The 23,523-nt window shown below is 42.6% G+C and overlaps 1 protein-coding gene across 4 annotated transcripts in view; it reads left to right on the top strand.

The window, feature by feature from the left end:
• Positions 1-23,523, top strand: part of ZNF638 (zinc finger protein 638) — an 85,777-nt gene that overhangs the window by 39,059 nt on the left and 23,195 nt on the right. For all 4 annotated transcript variants that reach the window (XM_084855240.1, XM_084855238.1, XM_084855239.1 and 1 more), the window contains 13 exons: positions 1,555-1,613; positions 1,744-1,805; positions 4,383-4,661; positions 6,221-6,270; positions 10,901-11,032; positions 11,207-11,335; positions 12,111-12,152; positions 12,801-12,941; positions 13,451-13,576; positions 14,089-14,138; positions 18,213-19,572; positions 20,129-20,182; positions 20,899-22,246. In XM_084855240.1, coding sequence (XP_084711366.1) covers positions 1,555-1,613; positions 1,744-1,805; positions 4,383-4,661; positions 6,221-6,270; positions 10,901-11,032; positions 11,207-11,335; positions 12,111-12,152; positions 12,801-12,941; positions 13,451-13,576; positions 14,089-14,138; positions 18,213-19,572; positions 20,129-20,182; positions 20,899-22,246 — 3,832 coding nt within the window. The remainder of the gene's footprint in view (positions 1-1,554; positions 1,614-1,743; positions 1,806-4,382; positions 4,662-6,220; positions 6,271-10,900; positions 11,033-11,206; positions 11,336-12,110; positions 12,153-12,800; positions 12,942-13,450; positions 13,577-14,088; positions 14,139-18,212; positions 19,573-20,128; positions 20,183-20,898; positions 22,247-23,523) is intronic.

Here is a 23,523-nt window from a genome sequence, read left to right as displayed (position 1 = left end):
CCAGTTCTGGAATAAGATTCTTTGGACTGATGAAACCAAGATTAACTTGTACCAGAATGATGGGAAGAGAAAAGTATGGAGAAGGAAAGGAACAGCTCATGATCCAAAGCATACCACATCATCTGTCAAACATGGGGGAGGCAGTGTTATGGCATGGGCATGTATGGCTGCCAATGGACCTGGGTCACTGGTGTTTATTGATGAGCTGACTGCTGATCAAAGCAGCAGGATGAATTCTGAAGTATATAGGGCTATATTTTCTGCTCAGATTCAGCCGAATGCTGCCAAACTGATAGGACGCCGCTTCGTATTGCAGATGGATAATGACCCGAAACATACAGCAAAAGCTACCCAAGAGTTTCTCAAGGCAAAGAAGTGGGATGTTCTTCAATGGCCAAGTCAGTCACCTGATCTCCACCCAGTAGAGCATGCTTTTCACTTACTGAAGACAAGACTGAAGGCAGAAAGACCCACAAACAAGCAGCAGCTGAAGGCAGCTGCAGTAAAGGCCTGGCAAAGCATCTCAAGGGAGGAAACTGAGCATTTGGTCATGTCCGTGGGTTCCAGACTTCAGGCCATTGACTGCAAAGGATTTTCATCCAGGTATTAAAGGCGATCCTCAAGTTTGAAATGATGTTGGTTTGTTCCATTACCTATGAGCCAAATGTCAGGGTGGAAACTGAGCCGATAGAACCCCAGAGCAGTTCTGATTCTGAGGAGGATCAGCAATCCGTGGGAGAGGAGCCAGCTCATCCCTCACAGGCACAGCAGCTGGCAGAGAGTCCTTCTGCTGGCATTCCTGAGATAGATAGTGATCCTGGCAGTGAGAAAGTGCGGGAGGGGGGCTTGCTAGACGCTCAATGCAGACACAGGGAACGACGAGCGATGGAGGGCACAGAAAGGAGGTGTAGCGTTGGTTTGGCGCGCAAGCAACGGTCGCGTCCTGCGGACCCAAGGGAAAGAGGGAGGATTTCTCCCTAGCTCATAAATTCAGGGTCTTCAAGTGATTCTTCTTCAAACGGGGATCAACTGCCTACCCGGAGCATAGGCTACTCTGCTGTTCATTGCTTAGTCGCTGGTGATTAGCATCTGAAAGAAGCATTAAGTTGTAAAAGGATTAAAGCCTTGAAAAGAATCCTTTCGTCTGTGTCTTGAGTTGGCTATTGGAGTGTACTGAAAGAGGCTGCTAGGGAGCTCCTGACACCAGCAACGATGGGTGTGTGTGTATGCCTCTGGCTGTCCTTCCTGAATGGTTAGTGCCCCACTTTTGTCAAACCTCTTGAATTATAGCTGAAAGTCCTGACTTCACTCCCATCTGGGTGTTTCCTTTCAACTTCAATGTGGTGGTGTACGGAGGCCAACTGCCAAAACAGTTATCCTTGTTCCAATATTTCTGGCCCTGACTGTATTTGATTTCCTGCTTAATCATTGGGAAAGGTGTTTGGATTGGGGTTTTTTTTGTGGGGGGGGGGGGTAGATGTGCATAGGCATATTCATAGAAGAAGCCAATATATTGTTTTGTGGAGATTGGTAAAGACTTCCTTTAAATTTTAGAACAAAGGAGATGGGAAGAAGGCTGCACAGAAAGTTAAGAAGTCTCCTCTGAGTACAAAGTAAGTTTGATATTACCTAGTTTGGTCTGTCAGGCCAAATCAGCTTTTTGACTTCTCATTTTGCTTCTTGGTTTGTGGTTTTATTTCTAATGGGACTGAATTCAGCAGTTACACTCTAATTTCTTTTTAGGAAAGAGCAAACTAAACCTGCTGCAAACCAGGACAAAGCAGCTGCACCAGTTATCTCTACCTGTGAGTTCTAGTTGCTTTCTCTCAACATTCTCCTTCACTTCTGCTGCAGTTATGTATGTTTTCTCCTGAATGTGGGCCAAAAACTAGAGGAGGAATCTGTCTGGTCTTCTCTTGTTACAGCCATCTTTATGCAAAGACAAAGATGATTTGGTGTATTTGGGCCAACTCCAAATATGGTAGCTGCACAGAGATTGAGACAGTATTCTTCAGGGCAGCAGGTTCAGCAAAGTTATGCCTTTCACAATGACATTCAAATTTCTGAAACCTATTAATTTTAAATGAATACATTATAGCTAAAATACGTTAAACTGAAATCCTCATTAACTGTGGTGTTTTGTTAACACTAGATTCACAGATCTCTAACATGTATTATTGTACTTATTTCAACATTTATGCATTGTCTTTTCTCCTAAGTGTCCAAGGTAGTTAACAACAAATGCAATAAATAATAATAATAATAATAATTATACCAACATTATATTAAAACATCCTTTTAATTTACTTTGTAAACACTAAACATTAAAACACAAAAACAGCCACAGAAAATAACACAATGGTAATCAAAGTACTTTAAACATTCAGAAGAAAGAGAGACTAAAACCAGCAAGTTCAAATCACATGCCATAAGCCTTCCTAAAAAAGGAAATTCTTTACCAGCTTCCCAAAGATCATCATCAAGGAAGTAGGACAGGCCTCCCTTGGAAGGGAATTCCAGGTTCTAGGCACAGTCACCAAAAAGGCCCTTTCCCTAGTCCCCAAAAGGCAGGTATCTGGGACATACAAGAGAGCCTTTGAAGATGGTCCCAATAGGTGGTCAGGCGTATGCGGGAGAAGTTGGTACTTGGATATCCTTGTTCTAAACTAGGGCTAGGCAACATGGAGATCGTGGGTTGCTGCCAGTGCTGCCGTTGGGTGCCCTGTCTCCCCATTTCCCCCCCACACATGGGGAAGCACCCAACTATGCAGGATGCTTGAGGAGCATCTTCCCTGCCTGCCCTGTGTAGCAGCAGAATTGGGGTCCTGATAATCTGCCAATTAGCTGTTTGGTGGGCTGGCAGGAGCCTGATTTTGCTGGGAGACAAGTGTGTGGGGATGACCCTCCTCGTGTGCTCATTTCCCAGCAGGACAAGCCTGCCCACTGCCCAGCTCACTGAACAGGTCCTTGGCGGGCTGGTAGGGGCCTGATTCTGCTGGGAAATGGGCACATGAGAAGAGCCAGCCCCTTGCACCATTTGGCAGCAGAATCGGCAGTACCCATTTCACAGAATACAAAACACCCATTTCAAAGAAGGCAAACGCTCTCTCTGCCAGCCAGTGTACAAGCTTCAAATATCTTTCACGCTGTCGGTGCCAGCCAACGTGCACACCCCAAAACTCTTTTTCCCACTCATGGCCCTGGATTCCATCATCTCCCCATGGCCATTTCTGCTCTTCCCCCCCCCCCCCATGCCCCATCCACTCCATTTTCCACCCTTCCTCTACCTGTCCTCCTTCGGTCCGCAACACACTGGCACAGCTCAGTCACCACCGGTCTCCCTTCAGCCAACCCAAAGACGTGCTGTCCAATCAGAATGGAAGTGGGTGTCTGCTGTGAAGGCCTGACAAGGAACAGTAACCAAGCAAAGTAGCAGCATAGACTGGGGAGACTATTTTAGTCACTGGTAAACAAATCTAGTACATAGGGGAGCAGGCAGCCACCGTGGCAGATTTTGCGGGTGTACTATGTTGGAAACCCCATATTTAGGTAATCTGTTTCATCCAGAAAAACCTGGAGCTGGGAAGCCACGATGCACTCAAGCACCTTGCCCAGGAATGGGACGTTAGAGAAGCTTTCTTCCATCATAACCCACAGAATGCTTCAAAATCACAGAAAATAGCATTGTCTGGGAGCACCAATGTCAATTATGAGTGTGCCCAGGAGTTGTAGCATCCCTACACATGTGAATGACATTTTATTCCAAAAACTGTCTTACTGGGAAACCTCCCTGTTGTGTAAGATAGACTAATACACTGTGTTGCAGGAGTGAGGTTTCCTAGAGCGTGTACCAGGACTTCAGGATGAAGCTGTCTACAAAGCGTTTAATAGATTGCAGGTTGCCTATTGTTTCTCTATAATGTTGGGGAATCCTTCCAATACTCTGTTCTGCTATACATAGTTTATTGGCAACCTGCCTACATTTCAGAGGCAGTTACTCACATCTTAGGTTGTGATGGTGTCTTTGGTGTTCATTTCTTGATGACAGAAGAGGGTTGTCTTTTCAGTGAAAGTCTTGGGTTCTAAAGGTGTTATCTGTTACAGAGATGAAACAGATATAAGAAGTAGGGTTTTTAACTTTTGAAGCATTGCATTTCTACATTATTCTTTGAAAGCAATCCAGACTTCTGATTTTAATGTTACCTTCATTTTGCAAAACATATATTACTAGAACTAAATTTTTGAATTAAGGATTTCTTAACCTGACTTGACCATACATAGTCTTATGGATATTCTAATTGGGCAAAACTCATTTTAGGTTTAATGGCATTGTATCAACACATTTCTTTAACAATATCAACAAATGCTTTGTCTAACCACAGCAAAAACTAATGTCAAGGATCCTGGAAAAACTCAAAATATTGGGAAGACAAAGGCAGCTGTCAAACAGAAAAAGGTTGTAGAGAAAAAGGTTGCAGAGAAAAAGGTTGCTGATACAAAGAAGCCTGGAGCAACAAAGACAGCCGTAAAACGAAAGAAGCCTGCAGATTCCAGGAAGTCTGAAGAGGCCAAGAAAGCTCTAAAGAGCAAGAAGACTACAGAAACCAAGAAAACTGTAGAATCAAAGGCAAAGGAATCAAACAAACCTACAGCTGTACCAGGTATCTCTAAAGCACATATGGACAACCTGTAGCCCACAGGTCGTATAGATCACCCTTAAAACCACTTGGGGGAGATTTGGTGAGGGGGGGTATGGAAGGGGGAAACCCCCAAGAATAAGTTCCATATTTCAGAACTTGATAACTATCCTAAGGGTGTGATCTGGTTCCATTTCCCCAACCTGTAATTTGTGCACACTGACAGTTGTCAAATTGAGGAAATGGGACCAGATCACACCCTTAGCACAGTTATCCTCAAGTTCTGAAGTGTGGAACTTACCCACGGGGGTCCCCCTCTTGTATTGTACTCCTGAGTCTCCCCCAAGTGGTTTTAAGGGTGACCTAGGGTCCACCCCATTTTCTCAGCTCCCATTTGCAGTAAAAGGGGAGCTCCAAAAATGGGGTAGACCCTAGATCATACCTAAAACCACCTGGGGGAAACTCGAGGAGGGGTGGAATGGAAGGGGGGACCCACAGGGGTAAATCTCACACTTTAAAGCTTAAGGATAACTTTGCTAAGGGCCAGTCTGCCCCCCACCGTCAGCTGTCAAAGGCTGTCAAACTAGGTATATGCAACACCATCTTGTCAGTTACCTTGTAGGTTTCCTACTACACTTTGTTCCCTTTGACAGCTGAAACACACAAGGCAATAGACAGCGCAAAGCCATATATAGTTTGACAGCCGCAATTACCCCCCCCCACACACACAATTGCAAAACCAACCAAAAAATAAAATGACAAAGACATTTGTGCACATTCCCAAGGCTGAAAAAAAAATGGCTCCATTTTGCGTAAATGTCAGGGCTCAAAAACATTTTAAAAGGGGGTGCTGAACAAATGACAGCCCCTCCAAAATTCCACTTGGGCACCAGTGAAGGGGCTGTTGCTGTGGCACAAGCAAATTCGCTCAGCAAGAGCAGCAGGGGTTTCTGATGCTCTTGCTGAGCAGCTCGCTCATAGATGCCTGTAACCCACAATGGGTTGGCAGTGCTGTGTTTGGTTGACATGCCAACCCATCTTGGGTTCAACAACCCCTAAAACAAGCCATGGGTTGTTGGGGTGACTTGTTGCCCACACACAAGCCAGCTTGCAGGAATCGGTCTGAGTTCACATGACATGACATCCTGCCATGGTTTGTCACCCACGATGGGTTGTCATGTGTGAATGCAGCCCATGGGTTCTCTTCATGGGTTGTTCGTGGTTAACAAAACTTGGTTTGTTAGTGTGGCTGGATTCAGACAGTATTATAACCTGTTTCAGTGACAACCCACACTCAACCCTTGAGTGTGGGTTATCGTGTTGTGTGAATCCAGCCTTTACCCTGAGGGAATGCAGCCCTCAACCCCCAAAATGTTGCCTACCACTGTTTTAGAGAGACTACTTTTGAAGTATTATTTTCATTGAAGTTAATTTTTACATATTACTAAGACCGTTGTCCCAAACCAAATGACTAATTTCAATTAAAACTGGGATTTCCTAGTTACAGGATTTGGGATCTTGGGTCCCCAAATAAGTCTTATTCCATGACAGTCACTTCAGTTTTTCCTCTTTTAAAATTACAGATACAACAGAGGCTGTAAAGAGCACAGAAGCAAGTGAATCAGTCACCAAGGTAAATATCCTCCATATTGTGCCTCAAAATAATTAGAAGTTTGCCCCCATACCCCCACTTTCTCCAGAAAACAAGAGTCCTCCTGCCACTACTTCCTTAGCTATCAGACCATTTTCCCCTCTCAGTCTTTCCAAGAGCGCCTGAAGGTGTCCAGGGTTGGGAAGCTGATGTGCAGAGAGGCCTCTTAGCCCATTGTCTAGGTCAGTCTTCCCCAACCTGGTGTCTTCCAGATGTTTTGGACGATAACTCCCAGAATTCCTCACCATTGGCCACACTGGCTGGGGCTGATAGGAATTGAAGTCAAAAACATCTGGAGGGCACTGGGTTGGGGAAGGCTGGTCTAAGTCATAGTGTTCTGTTAGGATCCCCCCACCCGGCCGCCCTTCTCCCAATCATCATGTGTGCTCATAAGGAGGAGACCATAAATTCCTCCAACTCTTTGTCCTTCTCTTGGGTCCCACATAGCTTAATGTTTTGCAGCCTTCAAAAATGTCACATATATGCATAAAGTAAGTGTGTGTGTGTGTGTGTGTGTGTGTCTCTCTCTCTCTCTCTCTCTCTCTCTCTCTCTCTCGGTTCTAAGCCATAGCCTAAGGCGGTCATTACAATTAACAATAAAATTAATAAAAACAATACCACCACTATTTGTCTCAGCTTTGTATTGTGACATATCCCAGATGATGTCAGCTCCACAGATACTGACTTGACTTACTAGTCAGCTCATTTTGTGCTCACCCCTCCCCTTTCCTCAAGAGAGACAGCAGTGTCTTTTTCACTGGGTATGGGAGAAGATAGGAGGATCTCTCCCACTGTTTCCTATTTCCTATCCAATCCTTAGGGCAAGTGAGAGTAAAAATCTAACACTTCCAGAAATTTTGAAGCCATGAAAAATTCCCTCCAGGGACTTTTCTGGGGAAAAAACTGAACTTTCTGGGGGAAATTGAAATTTATGCAGCACTTAGGAAACCTAAACTTATTTTGCTGCTTTAACAACATAAAATGTATCATTTTATAACTTGGTTAGCATGTACAATTGTACTATTTCGCATATTTATAAAATTTGCAGAGCAATCTGACGCATCTTTATTCAGAGTACGACCTGCTCTGTTTAGTAGTGCTTACTTCCAGGTAAACACACAGAGGATTGTAGCTTCAAAAATAGAACTGCCTTAGTTTTGTACAAGCAAAATCATGAATGAACCCCATGTGTGTGAGAGAGAGATGCAAACTGCTGAGCCCATGTATCTTCATTTTTCCATCTGAAAAATAGGAACAAATAAAGGTTCAGACACCGGATTTCCAAACTTCACATGGGAAAAAGTATTTGCGGTGGAGGGAATGGAGGGGGAATCATCCTCCCTGCCCTTCACATCTCTTAAGTCAGCGAGACCTCACTGCTCTTCATACTTGTCAGAGAGCTCAAGAAGGGGCTCACTTGGCTGCAGAAGCTTAGATAAAGCATGAGTTCCTCTGCTGTTTATCAGCTCCATTGTTGTTGTTCAGTCGTTAAGTCGTGTCCGACTCTTCGTGACCCCATGGACCAGAGCACGCCAGGCCTTCCTGTCCTCCGCTCTCCCAGAGTGTGCTCAGGTTCATATTCATTACATCGGTGATGCTATCCAGCCATCTCATCCTCTGCTGTCCCCTTCTCCTTTTGCCTTCAATCTTTCCCAGCATCAGGGTCTTTTCCAGGAGGTTTTCTCTTCGCATTAGGTGGCCAAAATATTTGAGCTTCAGCTTCAGTATCTGTCCTTCCAATGAGCATTCAGGGTTGATTTCCTTTAGGATGGACTGATTTGACCTCCTTGCAGTCCAGGGGACTCGTAAGAGTCTTCTCCAGCACCACAGTTCAAAGGCATCAATTCTTCGGCATTCAGCCCTCCTTATAGTCCAGCTCTCACAGCCATATGTTGCTACTGGGAAAACCATAGCTTTGATTATACGAACCTTTGTCGGCAAGGTGATGTCTCTGCTTCTTACTATGCTGTCTAGGTGTGCCATAGCTTTCCTCCCAAGGAGCAAGCGTCTTTTAATTTCATGACTGCAGTCACCATCTGCGGTGATCTTGGAGCCCAAGAAAGTAAAATCTGTCACTGCTTCCATTTCTTTCCCTTCTCTATGCCAGGAAGTGATGGGGCCAGATGCCATGATCTTAGTTTTGTTAATGTTGAGTTTCAAACCAGCTTTTGCACTCTCCACTTTCACCCTCAACAAGAGGCTCTTTAGATCCTCTTTGCTTTCTGCCATTAGGGTGGTATTGTCTGCGTATCTGAGGTTGTTGATAATTCTCCCAGCAATCTTAATTCTGACCTGTGATTCATTCAACCCGGCGTTTCTCATGATGTACTCTGCATGTAAGTTAAATAAGCAGGGCAACAATATACAGCCTTGTCGTACTCCTTTCCCAATTTTGAACCAATCGGTTGTTCCATGTCTGGTTCTTACTGTTGCTTCTTGACCCTCGTACAGGTTTCTCAGGAGACAGGTAAGGTGGTCTGGTACTCCCATCTCTTTCAGAATTTGCCACAGTTTGTTGTGATCCACACATTCAAAGGCTTTAGCGTAGTCAATGAAGCAGAAATAGACGTTTTTCTGGAATTCTCTTGCTTTCTCCATGATCCAGTGAATGTTGGCGATTTGATCTCTAGTTCCTCTGCCTCTTCGAAACCCAGCTTGTACTTCCGGTAGTTCTCGGTTCACATGCTGCTGAAGTCTAGCTTGTAGGATTTTGAGCATAACCTTGCTGGCATGTGAAATGAGCACAATTGTGCGGTAGTTTGAACACTCTTTGGCATTGCCCTTCTTTGGAATTGGAATGTAAACTGACCTTTTCCAGTCTTGTGGCCACTGTTGTGTGTTTCAAATTTGTTGACATATTGAGTTTAACAATATGACTTTAACAGCATCATCTTTTAGGATTTTAAATAGCTCAGCTGGAATACTGTCATCTCTGCTAGCTTTGTTGTTAGTAATGCTTCCTAAGGCCCACTTGACTTCACTCTCGAGGATGTCCGGCTCAAGTTCAGTGACTGCACTATCATGGCTATCAGGGACATTCAGATCTTTCCTGTATAGTTCTTCTGTGTACTCTTTCCACCTCTTCTTAATCTCATCTGCTTCTGTTAGGTCCCTGCCTTCTTTGACCTTTATCATGCCCATATTTGCACAAAACGTTCCCTTGAGATCTCCGATTTTCTTGAAGAGATCTCTAGTCTTTCCCATTGTATTGTTTCCTCGATTTCTTTGCATTGTTCATTGAAGAAGGCCTTCTTGTCTCTCCTTGCTTTTCTCTGGAACTCTGCATTCAGTTGGATATATCTTCCCCTTTCTCCCTTGCTTTTCGCTTCCCTTCTTTCCTCAGCTACTTGTAAATCCTCATCAGACAGCCACTTTCCTTTCTTGCATTTCTTTTTCTTTGCGATGGATTGAGTTGCTGCCTCCTGAACAATGTTACGGACCTCCATCCATAGTTCCTCAGGCACTCTATCAGGTCTAATCCCTTAAATCTATTCCTCACCTCCACTGTATATTCATAAGGGATATGATTTAGGTCATACCTGAACGGTTTAGTGGTTTTCCCTACATTCTTCAATTTAAGCCGAAATTTTGCAAGCAGCAGCTCATGATCTGAGCCACAGTCAGCTCCAGGTCTTGTTTTGACTGACTGTATAGAGCTTCTCCATCTTTGGCTGCAAAGGACATAATCAATCTGATTTCGATATTGACCATCTGGTGATGTCCATGTGTAGAGTCGTCTCTTGTGCTGTTGGAAAAGAATGTTTGCTATGATCAGCGTGTTCTCTTGGCAAAACTCTCTTAGCCTTTGTCCTGCTTCATTTTGTATACCAAGGCCATGCTTGCCTGTTATCCCGGTGATTTCTTGACTTCCTACTTTAGCATTCCAATCTCCTATGATGAAGAGGACATCTTTTTTTTGTGTTAGTTCTAGAAGGTGTTGTAGGTCTTCATAGAACCGATCAACCTCAGCTTCTTCGGCCTCAGTGGTTGGGCATAGACTTGAATTACTGTGATGTTGAATGGTTTGCCTTGGATTTGTACTGAGATCATTCTGTCGTTTTTGAGATTGTACCCCAGTACTGCTTTTCCCACTCTTTTGTTGACTATGAGTGCTACTCCATTTCTTCTAAGGGATTATTGCCCACAGTAGTATTATCAGCTCCATACCTCAGCACAAATAAGAGAAGACTCTGACCGGGCTCCCATGGTCACTGCAGTCCACCCTTTTGAATATTCACGCCATGGCAGGCAGTCACCATGGCTTATATCAAGTGAAGCTGGCAAGGGTGGCTTACGTGAGGTTTTAACAACCCTTGTATAACCCTAAAACAGCCCATGGGGTATGTGAGGGTTTAACCCTTGCATAAGCCACCCTCACTGGATTCAGCCACAGTGACCACCCACTGTGGCTGGAATATTTAAAAGGGTGGCCAGCACACAGTGCAACCCACCATGGCTTAAATAATTGTGCAAACCAGCCCTCTGTCGCAGCCACACACCAAGGCAGGGATTTCTCTCATTTGTGCTGGGGTTTGAGGAAGGTAAGAAACAGTGGAAAAGTGATGTGAAACTCTACATGAAAGATTCTGATGTGTCCTTTTTGCTTTTTCAGGAGGCAGAAGACATGTGTGTGGTGGTTATTTCTAGCTTGCCTGAGTCAGGGCTAAGTCTGGATGAGATTTCGAACTTAACCAAGCCCTTTGGAAAAGTGAAAGATGTCTTAATTGTGTCTTCGCATAAAAAGGTATGAGCAATTCTCACGGGGCATTCAAACAGAAAAGTGGAAATGTTTCCTGTTGCATTGGTTAATTAGTATTGCTTAAAGTTCTTGGAAAACCACTGATAATTCTGTACACTGCTGTAATTTGGGAGAGGGATGTCATCCGACTGCTGATGGAGATTCCTTCTTTTTCAAAAGGCATACATAGAGATAAGTCGCAAATCTGCAGATTCCATGGTGAAATTTTATACCTGCTTTCCAATGTGGGTGGAAAAGAACCAGCTATGCATTACATTGGTACCTGATTTCAAGGATCTAACAAACCAGGTTGGTAAACAGGACTATTAAGAATAACTGAAAAATGCTATCTATTTGGAGCCACTTTTCTCTCCTTCCTCACCTGTGGGGTTCTAGGTGTACTTCACTTTTTTCATTCTTCAGACAAAAGTTCTGCATGATGTGGTGTTAGCTAAGCATACCTGGCTTGATATCAAGACTAGAGGCAGTAATGCCTAGAGGCAGTAATGCCAGATAGGATGATCTGAGGTTCTGTCCTCAGAGCCTATATCTGCCTGTTTATCCAGTGAATATTTATTGAATTACTATCTTGGGGAATTCTTCCTGGAGTTGGACAACCATAATGTCGGTAGCACTGGTAATTGACTATCCAGATGAATGTGTGTTCAGAAAAGTTGTTAGCTTAAATGGATATTGGAAATTCATACCAGAAAAGAAGCCATATTTGCTGTAGCATATTGTGAATTTGGTGGTACCTTAAAAACTAACAAGTTTATTGTAACAAAAGCTTTCATGGGACAGAGCCCCCCTTCATCAAATGCATGAAGTGGTGATCTCAGTGGATAGGTGTATGTGTGTATACATACACGTGCACAGACACACATGGGTGGTACAGAGAGAAGAAGTGGGGGGAGGAACATATTCATAAAATAAGGCCAAGGCTGAAAAATTCAAGAAATAACTATTCAGAGCACAAGTGAAAGCTAGATCCAACCAAAATAGGTGTGATTTATGTATAATTCATGAATCTGTAGACATATCCTCTAGTTTACTAAGTAAATGTTCATGGTCCTTTCTTCTTTAGGAGGCTATATTTATTGCCATGATTAAAGATGTCAATCCAAAGGTAAGAAACAGAGACATTACCAGTGGATCATTAATTAGTTCTTGTTACCCAGCTTGAGCCTTCAGGATGTTGGGTGGGGGGAATAAATGAAGTAGCTCTTGTGTTCCTTGATTTGTGAATTTTAGATTTTTCAGTACTTTGCAAAGAATGGGCATTTTTGAGTAGTCTCAATAAAATATCAGCCACTTGTTTTGTTTTGTCAGGACATGATTCTATATGTTGAGGATGCAACACAAAATGGTGTGGGAAGCTTAGCATGGTACTGAATTATTGTGCTCAGTGTAGTAGTGCTGGACAGTCCCCTGTCTTGATTATACCATAAATATATTGTACTGATGATAACCAATAATGGTCCTGACCTTTAGAAGAGAGTTGGACGGAAGCAACAGGCCTCAGAATTGCCAACACCAAGAGCAGGAATGAGCAGCTGAAGCATGACTCTGGTTTCCACAGGATAGACAGGGCAGAAGGCTTAAGCAAGTGAACCAACCCACATGCTGCAGAGAAAGCAGAAAACACCCAGGGTCACTTGCCAGGCTGATGTAGTGAAAAAAATATTGTCCTGACCTCAGACACAGGGATTGATCAAACCCTGAGCAAAACCCACCTGCTGGGAAGTCACTGCTTAGCATGTATGCCTTTTCTTAGGTGAATACAGAAGCTCTTCATGCACAGTTTGTGCATCTGGGCAACTTGCCAGATGCAGGGTACTCAGAACTCGAAATACTTTGTGTTGGACTTCGATTTGGACGAGTGGATCACTACATGGTGATAACAAATAAGAACAAGGTGAATGTTTATTTACTTATTATATTTATATCCCGCCTCCTTTCCTCTTGCAAGGAACCCAAGGTACATGATCCTCCTCTCCATTTTCTCCTCATAACAACCCTGTGAGGTGGGTTGGGCTGAGAGTCAGTGTTTGGCCCAGAGTCACCCAGTGAGCTTCATAGCCGAGTGGGGACTAGAACCTGGATCTCCTGAGTCCCAGTCCAGCACTCTCACCACTACACCACACTGGCTCTCGTTGTGTTTACTGTTGTTATGTTTACTGTTGGCTCTTATTGTCACCTTCTGTAAACACATAGTTTGCCAAGGTATTTTGTTTTGCTTTTGGTTGGAGGGGATGTGAAGGCTTGCAAGCCCTCAGTAGCACAGGGAGGTGTCCGCCATCCCTGTCTTTAAGGAACAACATCAGACTCCTAGAAATTGGGGGAGAGGCCAGATGTGTACCAATGTATTTGGCTAAACAAATTCTATACTTCCATGTTAATGTAATGTATATTTGAACTTCCAAGGCAATTCTTCAGCTGGATAGTGCTGAGTCAGCTGCATCCATGTGCCGCTTCCTGAAAAGGTATCCTTACAGACTGGGAGAGTCACAGTTGACGTTCTCGCGATCACCAAAGATTGAACCTTTGACAGTAAGTGGTTAAACAGCTTTTTAGTTAGATGCTTTGTGCGTTTTCAGTCTGTTTGCAGCTGTGACAGGCTATGAAGAATTAACCTGGATGCGGATGTTTGGTGCTAATGGTCATTGGTTTTCCTTTCCCTCTTCATTGCCTTTATGACCACTGTGTAAGCTGATTGAGAAGTGACTAATTAGAAGTTTACTTGAAAGTTGGAATTAGGCCAGAGTCAGGGGCAACTTACAGAGTTTATAGACAAGAATGTGGCAATTGTATGATTAAAAGGTGCAATGTTGTGACACATGATTTCCCCTGTTCTCCATTTCTTCTTCTCACCCTCATTCCTTTTTCTATTGCTTTGCACAAAATTTGGGTTCAGAAAATTGAGACAGTATAAAACCTCTGTTTGCAGTATTCTTTGTGTGTGTGTGTGTGTGTGTGTGTGTGTGTGTTTGGGCAGGTGTTTTTGTATGCTGTTTCTTGTGAATTACTTTGAGCGTTCAGATTTGGCCTTCTTTTTTAAACAGGCTGAAGTCACAAGAAAGGAAGTCAGAAAACAAGAGCCAAGCAAGGAGAGGTATGTTGTTTTTTTTAAATTAACATCTGAGGGGTGTGTGTGTGTGTGTGTGTGTGTGTGAGAGTGAGAGAGAGAGAGAGAGAGAAATCCATGAATGAGCAAAATAAACTGATTCTCCACCTCTCCTCTCCATGGTAAGCTCTGCATTCTGATTTCTTTAGAGGAGTTAAGAAATATGTGCAACAACTGATTCTGTCTGTATCCCCCTCATCCCTCTGCTCTGTTTTGGACTTGTCACACAGTAATAACAACTAAAGGCAACAAATACATTTTGAATGTGTGGATGCTGTTCAGTTCCATTAATATCAGTGGGACTTTTTCCATTGACCTTAGTGGGATGTGAACTGAACCATACTCAGGTCTTCCGAGTTTCTGCAGTTCAGATGAGCACACAGAAATGACATCTCAGTTAATATGCTGCAATAACATATGTCATTGTATGTATCCAGCAGATTATTTTTTAATTTAGATGCTTTCAGAACTCTTTCAGATTCTTTCCAAGTATCAGATTAGTGCCTTTTAAAAACCTTTTATTATGCAATTCAGTTTTCCAAGCAGTTTACACTTGACTGTGCAACTGGGCTACTATACTCAAGCTATTTGAGACTATATTCAAGCTATTTGAGTATAATAGAACAGATGCCAGAAAAGAGCAATAACAGTTTAAAGTATGTCAAGGAACATGCTAAATGTGTAATGCATCCTGACAGGTGTCGACACAGTATATAACTATGGGTGAGTTAACACAAAATTTAAATGGCTGTATTGGAATTAATTTTATTTCAGTAGAGAATAAATTAATGTGGGAGCACGGTTTATTTTCTGTATGTGGAAAAAGGATATTTTTGTTCTCCAAGTGACTTCTGACTCTCGAGTCTCTTCCCTAGATTCTTCTTAAAGATGTTTACATAGTTGCATAGCCTACAGATGTAGTTAAAATAGATATACTCTGCTTACACTTGAAAATTACACCTGTGGGTTTTTTTTTTTACTTCATAATGCTACAGGCTTTAAGCAGGTTGTATGTATCCAATTTCACAACCAATAAAATGGCATTTTTTAAAGTGCTGATGTACACACATTCAGCCTGCTTAGTTATTGATGGTATGTACCTGCAACAGAAGTATAACACACATTTCTAATATGGTATATATGCACTTTGCGTATGCAGAACACCAGTCTATTCAGCAGTGGTAACCAGTCGTCTCCTTGCTTGTGTGTAAAAGTTTTGTCCTGATATATTGCATCAGAAGGAAGCACTTGCATAACCACCTCTGGGTTAAGTTGGGGAAGTCATGTTAAGGGTGGTTTTTCAGGGTTCCTATATGGGTCAACCTGTTGCATATTTCTGGCCTTGTGTACAAGAGCTGTTCTCTGTAAGGAAAACACCACCATGGTTGGTAGACATACAAACAAAATTGTTATTTTCGAAACTTGTTCTTCACCAAATGATTTAAGCTCATGATGGAATCATTTTTATGTTCAGCTATAAAGCGTGTTCCTTACATTGTAGTATAAGGACAGATACGATGAGAAGAACATATTTCAAGCCACAGAGTACAAAAATTAGGTAGATTTTTCTTTTGCCTTGTTTCCCTTGCCTTACTATATTGGGGAACAAATGGAAACAATATTTCTGGTTTTATGGTTGATCAGACATACTTAAAGAAATCTTGAAATGCTTTTCAGCACTTGGTTGCTAGCCAGTGTGAACAAATGACATATATTTAATCACTTCATCTTCTGGATGAGGTGATGGACTTGCTTGTCTGAATGACCCTGGTCGCCTCCTTCCATGATTTGGTGGCATGTTTCCACAAACTGTTTTTTTTCCAGAGCCAGGTTAAGATGACTGAAGACCGACTGAACTTCGACTGGAGAATAGCTGGGTGTGGCCCTTTTGCTTCCCATACGGCATGGCCTTACTTTGCTCTTCATGGCTTGTCCTGCTATTAGGCTCCTCGGTAGCCTGAAGAGGACACAAGACTTCAACAACTGCCTTTAGTGCAGAAATGCTGTTGTGGAGTGATTCCTTTCAAGTGCGGCTTTATGGGGCTTCCTTAAGTCAAGGAGACTTTTTAAAAATTCTTGCATCTTGTTTAGAGAATGTTTTTTCACATCTCTTTATCATTGATCCTGCATAGTTCCATCTCTTTTGTACAGAGTTTTATTATTGGTTATGAACTCTAGCTTTGTCAAATGCCTTTGGGTTTCTGAAGAACCCAAACCACCAAGAGGCATTTCTTGTCTGAGAGAATGTCCTGGGGCTCTTACATTCCCGAATAAATTGCTTAAGTCCAATTCCATTTCAATAATTGATAGATCGTGTGGATAGCTTTTCTTGTTCCTGGTAGATTGCTCCCTCTTGTTTGAGGACATTGAATAGTCTTTCATTAACTTCCACACTTCATAAGTAAATCTGAATTTGGTGATTTGCCTGCTTAAATTCACCAGAAAAGAGGCACATGCATAGCGCCTCTTTGTGCTTTATTGTGACTGATGAAAGCCCCCAAAAAGGGATGCATATTTTAAGCTGATTTTGAAGATTTTCAGTTTAGACCCCTTTTCTTTGCATGGCTGCTAACACAATTTAAGGTACAGTTCCAAATTCATGCAGCAGCCTCTCCAAACCATGTAACTGTGTATTACTCAGGAATTTTTTTTTGGCGTCCTAGAATTCTGTAATATCACCAGTGCCTTGAAGTTGAACATCGAATCATCAACTACAGCTGGAAGGTCCCAGCTATATTTGCCAAAGGCTGGAGGGATTTTATTTTTGTTCACTTCATTCGTGGACCGTATCCACTGTGCGTCATCACTTGCACTACTTACTCCACTAATTTCATTTCCTATAATTGCATTCTCTGTGCTTGGCTGTTGAAAGTCTTATCCTCAATTGAGAGTACATCATTCTTGCATATATCTGACAGCTTTGCAGTCCTGTTTGACACTGTGTTCTGGAATGGGTCCTGCTTTGTTAGGACACTGTTCTCATAGTTCAGGAGGTGATTATGGTGGCTGCTTTTTTGTCACTGTCACAAAGGTATATATAGTTTATACCCAATATTTGCCTCCTGTCCACTTCCCCTTTTATTTGGTTCTGTAGTCGGCAGTACATTTCACACAACTGTCTTCATTTTGTTAGTTTTGAGTTTTTGTGGTGGTGCCCCCCACATCCCAAGAACAATGACAACTCTCACCTAATAATATATAGAACACCACATTTGGTGCATGGTCATCTTTCTACTATAGTGATACGTGACACCTCACCATCCTTTCCTAGGTCATCGAAGCAAGATTACAACTCCATCTTTGAAATCATCCAACACCATCTATAGATTATTACATCAGAGGAAAATGGGGTGATGTTGCCTCATGCTCTGCTTGTATGCTTCCAGGAGGCATCTGGCTGGCCACTGTTGAGAACTAGTTGGACTAGGTAGATCCTTGGTCAGATCTAGCAGAGTTGCTCTCATGTTCTTAAAAGTCATGTACTTCTTCATAAATGGAAATACTCTATGAAGTGCTATTCTGTTGTCTTCTTACACAAAATTACTTTTGGAGCTGTTAGAAACCTGAAATGTGTGGATATTTCCACTCCCTATGGTCTTATCCTGATTCATTTCAGTTCTATAGGTAACAGCCTACTAAGTGTCCATATTTCTCAAGTGGAACTGAAGGAAAGTGGATAAATTATCTGGAAATTTCCTGTCCTAACCTTAACTTAGTTTTATCCAGAACCAGAGTCATGCATTCTCTATGTGTACCTGTGTTCTGTCTGTCTTCAGACCTAAACTTAAACATACCCTACCAGCTCTAGGGTCCACAGGACACCCATGTATAGTGAATAGTACCTTCTGAGAAACACTTCAAATGACTTAAGATGCCTACTGTGCTGAAGTGGCATAGAAAGAAAGGTAAAATAGCATTTGGCTCAATATTAAGGACAGTTTAGTTGATACGTTAGATTTCCCAGTGCTTCAGGAAATCCCAGCCGTTGGCATCAAGAGGTTATTGATAACTGTGGAGTTCTCTACATAGCTTGATTTCTTCTGTTTTTTTAAATATATTTAGCCCTGACTTGAAAACAATTCCCGAAGGATCAGGAGTGGTGCAGCCATCTGCCGTTCCTTCAGCAAAGCCCATTGAGGCCAAGGAAGAACCCAGTTCTAATTTGAAAGCTAAGGTTCCAGAAGTGGAGACTGAACACTTGGATACTGAGAAAATGGTATGTGAAGTGGCTTCGAAACCAGTGAAAACTGAAGTGTCAGAAGAGGACGCTGAAGTTGGAACAACAACCACACCTACTATTCCAATTGATCTGGAATCATCTGAAGTAAAGTCTGAAGACGTCCTTGCTTTGCCATCTGAACTGGAGAAGGAAGAAAAAGTCACAGATAACTCTAATGCTGAATTGCTGGGAAATGTGTCCACATTTACAGGAGGGAACATAAGTGAAGAATTAGCCACTCCTGCTGATGAACCCTCAGAAGTATTGCATAGCATGACCAAAGTGGAAAACATCGGTGCAGACTCTAGCATGACAGTGAAAGGAGAAGACTTGCCTGCTGTAGTTCCTGAGGCAGTTGCACTGGACTCTACAGAAGGTTTAGTGGAGGAACTGTCAGGAGGTGACCTGCTATCAAATAACAAGCTGATAACTCCAGAAGCAGGCTGTACTGAAGCATCAATAAATGTGGCAGAAATGCCTGCCATTAAGGGTGAAGTGATGATAGATAAGGAATCTGAGAGCCCCTTTCCCACAACTGAATCAAGTATGGAGGTGGAATCTAAGGCAACAGTGATGGAGACTAAGGAAGCCACAAAGGAGAAACCTGAGTTACAAATGGCCAACGCTCAGGCAACTGTAGAGAAGCAACCTGAAGGGCGGGTATCAAATGATGGAGCAGTAAAGGAGGAGAAACCTGAAAATAATGCAAATGAAGAGAGTCCTGAACAAATTCTACCCAAGGCACAGCCAAGTAAAGGACAAGGACAAGCTGAAACTGATGAATCCTGTAAAACTAGTATGCTTACAGCAGATTCAGCACCCAGTGTGGAGGGTACTTCTGTTAGTAAAACTATCCTAAAGGCTCTGATGTCCGTTCCAAATATATCAAGAACAAGAGCTGCAACACGAAGAAAAGAGGAGCAGAAGACTACCACGAAGCCTGTAACCAGGAGCCGAGTGGGTGCTGAGAAGAAACCTGCATTAAAAGAAACGAGTCAGCAAAGGCCTACAAACAGGACAAATTTGCCAGATAGCAGCAAATCTAAGCAGAACATAAGTTCTGTTGTTGTTGAGCTAGGAAGTGGAAAGAGCTCATCGCAGCAAGACAAGGACTCCCAAGTGGAAACTAAGGGTAGCCCAAAGCAGACCCGAGAGCGAGAGAATAGATCATCCAGCATGAAGCGAGACAACGGCAGTAATAAGGTGAGGAGGGCAAAAGTGCTGGCTCATTATGACTGGCTGGTAACTAACGTTGACACTTCTTCCAGATCTTGAAACAGAGGTGCGGTGATAGCCCAGCCCCTTTCCTGTAAACTGTTCCATTATGTGGGGCCAACAAGCAGTTTGGCACCATGCAGTTCCTTTAGGTACCTGGGATACAATTTGAAAAGGTTTTACCAGGACAAATTTGAAGGACGGTAACTTCTGGGTAAATCTGAAGGGTAAGAGTGTCACCTCTTTGCGGTGCAGTTTTGAATGGGCAAGTATTGTTCATTCTTTCTCTTGCTGTTGCTGTCTCCTCTGTTGTGAGGTGATGCTTCTCCTATGTTGAATCCTGACTGCTTTGCACATACCGGCTTCTGGAAAGATGTAAGTTATCCACAATGTAGTTGATGCGCTCAATACCTGGACCTTAAGAATTATTGGCATGATATCAACTTGCTTAGTGTGTAATGAATTTCATCTCTCTTTAAAGGGGAGTCATGTATTATTGTGCTTGTTTTGATTTTTTCACTCACTTTTAAAAACTTTTTTTCAGGTATCTACTGGGAGGAATACAAGAAGTTCCAAAAACAACACAAAACCAAAAGAGGTGAGGAATCAAATGAGGACAGTGTTGCAATTACGAGCATTTCAAGGAGCAACTAAAATACAGTTCTCCGTAGTGAGCTCTTGAAAGGATGTTTTTTCATATCAACTTCCTGTTGAGGAAAAAGTCAGGTATAGTGCACATGGGTGACTAATACCTCAACCAGAGAAGCCTGAGGATATTAGCTCTCAGAACTTTGAATCTTGATTTCCTTAATGGAGGGAAACAAGGTGAAAGCCATCTCTCCCCCCATCCCCTGTTCTGAGTTCTTACTTGAATAACTGATACAATTGAATGAGTTTTACTTGGTTCTGGTTAGGTGTTGGATTAGTAGGGTTGTGTGTCTTGTATAGAGGTGGGAGAGAAAAACAAACCAATCTGTACAATTAACAGTATTAGAGAAAAAGGGGAGTAGAGATTCTAGTTTTCCAATGGACAAAATTGTAGTTTCTTAGAAGTAACAGGTATGTAACTTGGTAGGAAAAAAAAGTTACTATATTATTTTTCCTCTTAGATTGCTTGGAGCTTTAGAGGGTGAAGAGTAGGGAGTCTCTGCATTTGCATGATACAGTCAAAGGCACTTTAGAATGACTCTGATAGCCATGGCAACTTTCCATTTCCCTCTGCAGCTTTCTTGACTTACACGGCACTTATTTTGATTATTGTCATCCTGCTTCTGATAAACTTCTCTTGTTCACTCAGAGTCTTTGTTTTTGTAGGAAGAGGAGCTTTCCCCATTTAACTTGGATGAGTTTGTTACAATGGATGAAGTTATAGATGAAGTGGACTCTCCCTCACAGCCCAGGAGAAACCCTGCAAGAGGCAAAAGAAAGGATCTTGCAAGGAAAGCCCTGCCTTACGAACCCAGCTCAAAGAGAAAGAAGGACAAGACCTCGGTTGCACATGTTGCTGAGAGTGAGCTCTCTTTCGTCACATTGGATGAGATTGGAGAAGATGAGGGTGGGATGGCCCTGGCAGAACTTGCAAACTTTGAAGCCATACCAGATCCCCTGGCATTGGTCACTGTTGATGAAGTAAATGAGGAGGAGGAACTGATTGATGAAGTTATCAAAGATCCTCAGTCACTTGTCACTTTGGATGAGATATCTGAGCCAGAAGACCCCGCTGTTCATGCCGAGCAAGAAGACCCTACTGCTAAAGATGCCTTCACTTCTGGGGATAATCCCGATCTTAAAGCAGAGGCTTTAGTAACTGTAGATGAAATTGGAGAAGTGGAAGAGCTACCTCTAAATGAGCCTTCACATTTCAAGGATGATGAGACCTTAAAACCCAGGGAAGATGAAAAGCACATTGTTGAGGATTCTGGAGATTTCCTTTCTTCTCAGATGCCAGAAGATCCTAGCACTCTCGTTACAGTGGACGAGATCCACGAAGACAGTGATGATCAGCCATTAGTGACTTTGGATGAGGTGACAGAAGATGATGAAGACTTCCTGGAAGAATTTAATCGCCTCAAAGAAGATCTTAACTTTGTTACTGTAGATGAGGTTGGCAGTGAGGATGAGGATGAGGAAGAGGGAAAAGATGACACTTATGCCAGCAGAAATGTGGAAGAGTTGGATGCCAAAACAGTACCAGAAAAAGAGATTATAATGCCAGTTGCTGAACCAGAAGAGGATGGTGAATCTTCTGCTGACCTGGAAGAAATTGGAATTCCAGATGGTACACCACTAGAAGAGAGAGTGGGTGATTGGGATGATCCGCTGGAAGGAAATGAAATAATTAAGGCTCAGACTGAGGATTCTGAAAAGAACAGCTCTACTGCAGAAGCTGCAGAAATAAACAGGCAGGAAATAACCTTAGTAGATCAAGAAAAGGATGAAGCAGGAGAAGATTTAGAGAAAATAAGCAAAACAGTTGGAGAAGGAGAAGATTTAGAGAAAAGCAACACAATTGGAGGAGAAGAAGATTTAGAGAAAACAAGCCGGTCAACTGGAGGAGGAGAAGATTTAGAGAAAACAAACAGGTCAAATGGAGGAGGAGAAGATTTAGAAAAAACAAGCAAGACAACTGAAGCAGAAGCAGGTTATGAGCAGCCATTAGCAGGTAGGAACTGAATTAGTCTTAATACACACACTAAAACGAAACACACACACACACTCACTCTAACTGCAGAACCAATCTTAAACCAGACAAGATGGTCAGAACACAAGAGTAATATGGAGGAGGATCAGCAGCCTCCTGGTAATATTAATGATACATAGCATATGGAAAGAGTAATAACTGTGAAGTTCCTTACAGGTGGTTTATTAAAGCAACTCAGTTGTTCCTCTTTGCAGCGGGCTCTGCTCCTGAAAATACATAAGAACTGAGCACAAGCTTAACTGAGAGAAATGGCCCTTAAGGAACATGTTACTAGGAAGTCTGCATTGTTTTCTCCAGCTTTCTAGACACATTCAGACCAGATCTCTGAATGTGTCTGGAATGCTAAAGAAAGCAATGTAGACTTTCTAGTAACATGCTCCTTAAGGGCCATTTCTCTCAGTTGACTTGTGTAACTTGAACCCCATGCGCTAGGGACTGCTTCCATCCCTGTGTCCCATTTGTGATCTCTGAGATTGCACTGAAATTACCATTAACAGTCATATTGGCCCTGGGCTCAGATATCCAGGGATGTAGCACAGTCTTCTCTGTGTCTGGGTTCAGACAATCAGTGGGGGGAAATGATGCAGTGTTGGTTGTTTCCTCTGCCCCTGCTGGTCCCGTGACTGGGATTACCCTAATTACCCGTGCTGTGGGTTGCCGTGTCATCCAAACCTTGCATGCGGCAAGAGTGTAGTGCATTGTCATCCACCCTGCAGCCAGCGGCCTGCAGGATGGGTTGTAGGGTGGGTGAAAATGTAGTATGCCTGCACTGCACACTGAGTTCGGAATGCACAGCAACCTGTGGCATGGCTCTAGTAATTCGGGTAATCTGAACAACCTCTATAACTGTTCCACCAGAATCCTAACATTCTTAGAAATAACTAATGTTAGGGTTCTGGAGAACATAGCTCTCTCAACATGAGCATGTTTAGATGACGGTATGAGCCCTTTCTGATTGGTTAGGCATTTAAGTAGCAGGGGTTACCAAACAGTTATTGTTGCATACTATTTATTTGGTTTATTTAAATTATTTGTAAGCTGCCTTTTAGGGTAAAAACCCTTCAGAGATGGCTTCCAGCATTTAAATAACAATTCCAAAGCAACAAAACCAAATGCTAACATTAATTACTAATGAGAACAAGCAATAATACTAATGAAATCATTTCTAGCCCAGTAGAAACAGTAAATCCAATAAATGCAGCTAAAAACACAATGAAGTCAACCGCTATAAAATCCAA

The sequence above is a fragment of the Heloderma suspectum genome, chromosome 5 (assembly GCF_057233095.1).
Source record: "Heloderma suspectum isolate Gila_16-S chromosome 5, 16-S_ref, whole genome shotgun sequence".
Lineage (NCBI taxonomy): Eukaryota > Metazoa > Chordata > Lepidosauria > Squamata > Helodermatidae > Heloderma > Heloderma suspectum.
This window is presented reverse-complemented; position numbering and strand designations above follow the sequence as displayed.